Raw genomic sequence first — 7,484 nt, forward strand, 5'->3', positions numbered from 1 at the left:
ATGCCATATTGAATTCATATTCCAACCAGTTATTCCAGTAATCCAAACTGATGGAGAGAGCCGCACAATATATTTCTACACAAAACAACTCAAACATAATAAAAATTACATCGAGGCCCCATACCACGGAAGGATCACTATTGTCCCGGAATGAGTCGTTGTTGCCGCTCCCTTACCAGAGCCGACTTGACCTTGTTGATGACAATGGGAAAGTATTTGTGCACGTGCCCTTAAGGAGCATCGCCCTGGAGGCGCAGTCGTCACAGTTAACCCTTTAATAGATTTGAAGTACTTGACGCCAAATCTTGCCATCGTGCACGGACGACAAGTAACTCTAACATCGCTGCTCCAAGGAGACAGTAGGATTCTACTCCAGAGCTCCGTCGACTACGTCTAGACGGATGAACTCCATGAGGATCGAAGCATGAAAGACAAACTCAAAGAAGAAGCCCCGCCATCCACCTGAGCATCGCACCCACGAGGACTAAAACAAACTGAACTACTAGCCAGAGCAGAGGCACCAATTTTTTCTTCCCCATGGCTGACCACCGGACTAGCAGGCAGAGGGGATGCAAATCCACAGACTCGTTGATGAAGTTTCAAGGGAGAGTTTGCCCTTGTCGTCGGGTGGAAAGGTAAAAATTATGTTTGTTGTTGCATTGTTTTAAACTTATTTGGTTCTACTTCCTCTGTCTCATAATATAAGAGCGTTTTTGACACTAGTCTAGTGTAAAAAACGCTCTTATATTATGGGACGGAGGGAGTAGTTTATTTATGTTATTAACTTGCCAATAGAAGATATATTTTGGTAAGCTATGTAGACTATCTTGTGTCAGCATAGCCACACCAAAAATGAACCAAACCCGGTGGATACACCCATGACTTACCGAACTCTTGTGGACTGACATCACGTGACTAGTTTAGTGCTCCCCTCCTAACGGTGCCACACCCTATGGTCTCAGATACAAACAAAAAGAGAAACGTACTCCAATAACCAGATAATAATAACAATAATGCAATGGCAACATCCAGCATCTCGTTCATCACTAGCAGATCCACAGACAGAACCAAGCCGGATGAGCGTTCAGTAAGCGGCCACTAATCAACCATTCGATTCCATGATCCCCTCCCCCACCACCACCACCATCACCGAGGGCCGCGCACGCCCCCACGCCGGCGACCGACGACTCGTTGACTCACTAGCCTTTTCAGACGTATATGAGCGCATCGCCACTCGTCACTCCTCAGCTCACCGCTCCGTCCGTCAGCCTCACTACCTCACCGGCCGTCCAAGCAACTTCCACCGACTAAAATAATGCCGAGCATCTATCCCCTCCCCTTCCTGCTCCTCGCCGTCCTCCTGCTGGCCGGCGAGTCGAGCTCGCAGCCCGCCTCCGGCGACCAGGCCACCCTCCTGGCCATCAAGAAGGGCTGGGGTGACCCCGCGCAGCTCGCGTCGTGGGACCCCGCCGCCCACGCCGACCACTGCAGCTGGACCGGCGTCGCCTGCGAGGGCGCCGGCGCCGGGCGAGTCGTCACGGGGCTATCCTTGCAGAAGCTGAACATTAGCGGCGAGGTGCCGGGGTCTGTGTGCGACCTGGCGAACCTGGCCCGCCTCGACCTCTCCTACAACAACCTCACCGGCGCCTTCCCCGGCGCCGCGCTCTACCGCTGCGCCCGGCTCCGGTCCCTCGACCTCTCCTACAACGGGTTCGATGGGGCCCTCCCGGATGACATCGGCCTGCTGTCGTCCGCGATGGAGCACCTCAACCTCTCGGCTAACCACTTCTCCGGCGCCGTGCCAGCGGCGGTCGCGGGGCTTCCGCTGCTGAAGTCGCTGATTCTTGACACGAACCAGTTCACCGGCGCGTACCCGGCGGCCGAGATAAGCAAGCTCACCGGGCTTGAGAAGCTCACGCTTGCCGTGAACCCTTTCGCGCCGGCGCCGGCGCCGTCCGAGTTCGCCAAGCTGACCAACCTGAGCTACCTCTGGATGGCCGACATGAACATGACCGGCGAGATCCCGAAGGCCTACTCGAGTCTAGTGAAACTCGAGATGCTCTCTGTGACGGGGAACAATCTCACCGGCGGGATCCCGGCGTGGGTCTTGCAGCTCCCAAAGCTCAAGTACGTGTACCTGTTCAACAACGGACTCACCGGCGAGCTCCCGCGCAATATCACGGCGGTGAATTTGATGGAGCTTGATGTGTCGTCGAACAACCTCACCGGAGAAATACCGGAAGACATCGGTAACCTCAAGAACCTGAGCATATTGTTCATGTACACCAACCAGCTCACCGGCACCATTCCCGCAAGCATGGCGACGCTCCCCAAACTCAGTGACATCCGGCTATTTGAGAACAAGCTCTCCGGCGAGCTCCCGGCGGAGCTCGGGAAGCACTCGCCGCTCGTCAACCTCGAGGTCTGCAACAACAACCTTTCCGGCTCGCTCCCGGAATCACTCTGCGCCAACGGGAAGCTCGACGACATCGTCGTCTTCAATAACAACTTCTCCGGCGAGTTCCCGAAGAACCTGGGCGACTGCGTCCTGCTGAACAACATCATGCTCTACAACAACCGCTTCTCCGGCGAGTTCCCAGCGAAGATATGGTCATTTCCGAAGTTGACCACTCTGATGATACATAACAACGGTTTCACCGGGGCTCTGCCGGCCGTGCTATCTGAGAACATCACGCGGATTGAGATGGGGAATAACAAATTCTCTGGCTCCTTCCCAACGTCGGCAACCGGGCTGAGCGTGTTCCAGGCGGAGAACAATCAGCTCTCCGGCGATCTGCCGGTCAACATGAGCAAGTTTGCCAACCTGACTGATCTGTCAGTGTCCGGCAACCAGCTAACTGGTTCCATACCAGCATCAGTCAACTTGTTGCAGAAGCTCAATTCTCTCAACTTGAGCGGCAACCGACTGTCCGGCACCATTCCACCTTCCAGCATCGGATTGCTTCCATCGCTGAATATCCTTGATTTATCCGGCAATGAAATCACCGGTGCCATACCGCCGGACTTCAACAACCTGAAACTCAACAAGCTTGACATGTCGTCAAACCAGCTCACCGGCGAGGTGCTGCCCTCGTTGCAGAGCGCGGCATACGAGAGCAGCTTCGTCGGCAACCACGGGCTCTGTGCTAGGAAAGGCTCGGGGGTAGACCTCCCGAAATGCGGCAGTGCCCGCGACGAGCTCTCGAGGGGCTTGATCGTCCTCTTCTCCATGCTCGCCGGCATTGTTCTCGTCGGTAGCGTGGGCATCGCATGCCTGCTCTTCCGGCGGCGGAAGGAGCAGCAGGAGGTGACCGACTGGAAGATGACGCAGTTCACCCATCTGGGCTTCACCGAGTCGGATGTGCTCAACAACATCCGTGAGGAGAACGTGATCGGCAGCGGCGGGTCTGGGAAGGTGTACCGCATCCACCTGCCTGCCCGTGCCGGCGGCGACGAGGAGCACGGCGGCAGCGGTGGCGGCAGGATGGTGGCCGTGAAGAGGATATGGAACGCGAGGAAGCTGGAAGCGAAGTTCGACAAGGAGTTCGAGGCGGAGGTGAAGGTGCTGGGCAACATCCGGCACAACAACATCGTGAGGCTGCTCTGCTGCATCTCCAGCCAGGACGTGAAGCTGCTGGTGTACGAGTACATGGAGAACGGCAGCCTCGACCGGTGGCTGCACCACCTTGACCGCCAGGGCGCGCCGGCGCCGCTGGACTGGCCGACGAGGCTGGCCATCGCCATCGACTCGGCCAAGGGGCTCAGCTACATGCACCACGACTCCGCGCAGTCGATCGTGCACCGGGATGTCAAGTCCAGCAACATCTTGCTCGACCCGGAGTTCCACGCCAAGATCGCCGACTTCGGGCTCGCCCGGATGCTTGTCAAGTCCGGCGAGCTGGAGTCCGTGTCAGCCATCGGCGGCACGTTCGGGTACATGGCCCCAGGTGAGGAGCTCAAATTCATTCATTAAGTTGCCATTTCAACTTGTGAAAATTCATTGTTGATTGTAGCGCTAACTGGGGTGAGCTTGTGCAGAGTATGCGTCAAGGCTGAGGGTGAACGAGAAGGTCGACGTCTACAGCTTTGGCGTGGTTCTGCTGGAGCTGATCACCGGCAAGGTCGCGAACGACGGCGGCGCCGACGTCTGCCTGGCGGAGTGGGCGTGGCGGCGGTACCAAAAGGGCTCTCCGTTCAACGACGTGGTCGACGAGCACATCCGAGACCCGGCTAACATGGCGGACATCCTGGCCGTGTTCACCCTCGGCGTGATCTGCACGGGGGAGAACCCTCCGGCGCGGCCGTCCATGAAGGAGGTCCTGCAGCACCTCATCCGGTGCGACAGGATGTCCGCTCAGGCAGAGGCGTGCCAGCTGGACTATGGCGGCGACGGCGGCGCGCCGCTGCTCGACGCGAAGAAAGGCAGCCGGAGGAGGGACGTGTCGGATTCCGGCAGGTGGGACGACGACGAGGAGGACAGCGGCAACTTCGTGGTGCACGCGGTTTAGCATAGGCTGATAGAGTGACAGGCGTACGCCCACCCACAAGAGCAGTTCAGGTGCACCATGTACACTAGCACTGCAAAGTCCATAGCTGCTAGAGCTCATCCCTGGAGATGTATAGCTCGCAGCCCTACTGCACCAGTGCAGTAAAAATGTATAGCAATAAGTGTTGAGGCGTCAATGTAGAAGAGGTTTGGGCCATGCACCCCCGCAGTCGAAGCGTCGCCAGAGCAGACTGGAACGAAACTCCTAAAAGGTGGAAGTAGGCCCTTAGTCATCACATCGGCAAACTGTTGTGCGGTCGGAACATGAAGAACCCGAATGCGTCCAAGGGCTATCTGTTCGTGCATAAAGTGAATGTCCAGCTCGCTGTGCTTTGTCCGGCGATGACGAACAGGGTTGGCGGAAAGATACACCGCGAAAACATTGTCACAGTAGACAACAGTGGCATGTGAGACGTCGTGATGCAACTCCTGAAGTAGCTGTCGAAGCCAGGTGCACTCGGCGACGGCGTTGGCCACTGCGCGGTACTCGGGCTCCGCGCTAGAGCGCGACACTGTCAGTTGTCGCTTGGACGACCATGAGGCAAGTGAGGGACCGATGTAAACGTTGTAGCCAGAAGTGGAGCGACGTGTGTCGGGGCAGCCAGCCCAATCAGCATCAGAATAGACCACCATATCCATAGAGGAAGACATTGTGAGGGTGATTCCAAGGGACATCGTGCCGCGGATATAGCGGAGAATCCGTTTCATGAGCGTCCAATGAGTCACGAGGGGCGTGCATATGAAGACACACCTGCTGGATAACATACTGCAAGTCTGATCGGGTGAGGTCAGATACTGGAGAGCACCAACAATGGACCGGTAGAATGGACCGTCCGACGCTGGCGAACCCTCGAGAGCAGAAACCTTGGCCTTCGTATCAACAGGAGTAGCGACAGGATGACAGTTGAACATGACGGCACGCTCAAGAAGTTCATGCGCATACTTCTGCTGATGGAGAAAGAAGCCATTGGGTCGCTGAGCGACCTCAATGCCAAGGAAGTAGTGGAGAGCACCCAAATCCTTGATATCAAACTCATCACGCAGCCGAAGAGTAATCTGCTGAAGAAGGGCTGTTGAGGAGGCCATCGGGATGATGTCGTCGACATAGAGCAGTAAGTAAGCAGTCGTGTCGCCATGGTGGTATACGAACAGTGAGGCATCCGAGCGAGTCACATGGAAGCCCAGTGTCTGAAGAAAACCGGCGATATGCTGGTACCAGGCGCGAGGGGCTTGCTTGAGGCCGTAGAGAGACCGAGACAGCAAGCACACATGGCCAGGATGAGTGGCGTCGACGAAACCAGTGGGCTGCCCACAGTAAACCTGCTCCGCAAGGTGACCATGAAGAAAAGCGTTGGAGACATCCATCTGATGGACCGGCCATCCACGAGAGCCCGCTAGCTGGAGAACGGTGCAGATCGTGCCCGGTTTGACAACCGGTGCAAACGTCTCAGTGAAATCAATGCCAGCAGGCTGCCGGAAACCCAGACCACCCAGCGATCCTTATAGCTCTCAAGAGTGCCATCCGAGCGGGTCTTTGAAGGAAATATGCCCTAGAGGCAATAATAAAGTTGTTATTTATATTTCCTTATATCATGATAAATGTTTATTATTCATGCTAGAATTGTATTAACCGGAAACTTAGTACATGTGTGAATACATAGACAAACAGAGTGTCACTAGTATGCCTCTACTTGACTAGCTCGTTGAATCAAAGATGGTTAAGTTTCCTAGCCATAGACATAAGTTGTCATTTGATTAACGGGATCACATCATTAGAGAATAATGTGATTGACTTGACCCATTCCGTTAGCTTAGCATGATGATCGTTTAGTTTGTTGCTATTGCTTTCTCCATAACTTATACATGTTCCTATGACTAGGAGATCATGCAACTCCCGAATATCGGAGGAACACTTTGTGTTCTACCAAACGTCACAACGTAACTAGGTGATTATAAAGGTGCTCTACAAGTGTATCCAATGGTGTTTGTTGAGTTGGCATAGATAGAGAATAGGATTTGTCACTCTGATTGTCGGCGAGGTATCTCTGGGCCCTCTCGGTAATGGACATCAGTATAAGCCTTGCAAGCAATGTCACTAATGAGGTAGCTGCGGGATGATGCATTACGGAACGAGTAAAGAGACTTGCCGGTAATGAGATTGAACTAGGTATTGAGATACCGCGAATCTCAGGCAAGTAACATACCGATGACAAAGGAAACAATGTATATCGTTATGCAGTTTGACCGATAAAGATCTTTGTAGAATATGTGCGAGCCAATATGAACATCCAGGTTCCGCTATTGGTTATTGACCGGAGACGTGTCTCGGTCATGTCTACATTGTTCTCGAACCCGTAGGGTCCGCACGCTTAACGTTCGGTGATGATCGGTATTATGAGTTTATGTGTTTTGATGAACCGAAGGTTGTTCGGAGTCCCGGATGCGATCATGGGAATGAAGAGGAGTCTCGAAATGGTCGAGACATAAAGATCGATATATTGTAAGCCTATGTTTGGACATCAGAAAGGTTCCGAGTGAGTTCGGGCATATACCAGAGTACTGGCGGCTTACCGAAACCCCCCGGGGAGTATATGGGCCTAATGGGCTTTAGTGGAGAGAGAGGCAGCCAGGGCAGGCCACGCGCCCCCTCCCCCTCTGGTCCGAATTGGACTAGGAAGGGGGGCGGCGCCTGAGGGAGTCCTGGACTAAGGGGTCCTCGGGCGTCCGGCGTGTTATCTATGGGCCGGACTGATGGGCTATGAAGACATGAAGACCGAAGACTGCACCGTGTCCGGATTGGACTCTACATGGCATGGAAGGCAAGCTTGGCGACCGAAGATTCCTTGTTATGTAACCGACTCCATGTAAACTCTAGATCCACTCGGTGTCTATATAAACCAAAGGGGATAGCCCGGAAAGGACACCACATATACTCATT

At 54.5% G+C, this 7,484-nt stretch overlaps 1 protein-coding gene across 1 annotated transcript; it reads left to right on the plus strand.

Annotated features, from left to right (window-relative positions):
• The first annotated feature begins 1,099 nt into the window (after window positions 1-1,099).
• Window positions 1,100-4,721, plus strand: LOC123147988 (receptor-like protein kinase 5). Its single transcript, XM_044567324.1, has 2 exons — window positions 1,100-3,947; window positions 4,039-4,721. Exons 1-2 carry the CDS (start codon window positions 1,316-1,318, stop codon window positions 4,506-4,508), a joined length of 3,102 nt encoding a protein of 1,033 aa, XP_044423259.1. The 5' UTR covers window positions 1,100-1,315; the 3' UTR covers window positions 4,509-4,721.
• The last annotated feature ends 2,763 nt before the right edge of the window (window positions 4,722-7,484 follow it).

Source organism: Triticum aestivum, chromosome 7A, assembly GCF_018294505.1.
Source record: "Triticum aestivum cultivar Chinese Spring chromosome 7A, IWGSC CS RefSeq v2.1, whole genome shotgun sequence".
Taxonomy (NCBI): domain Eukaryota; kingdom Viridiplantae; phylum Streptophyta; class Magnoliopsida; order Poales; family Poaceae; genus Triticum; species Triticum aestivum.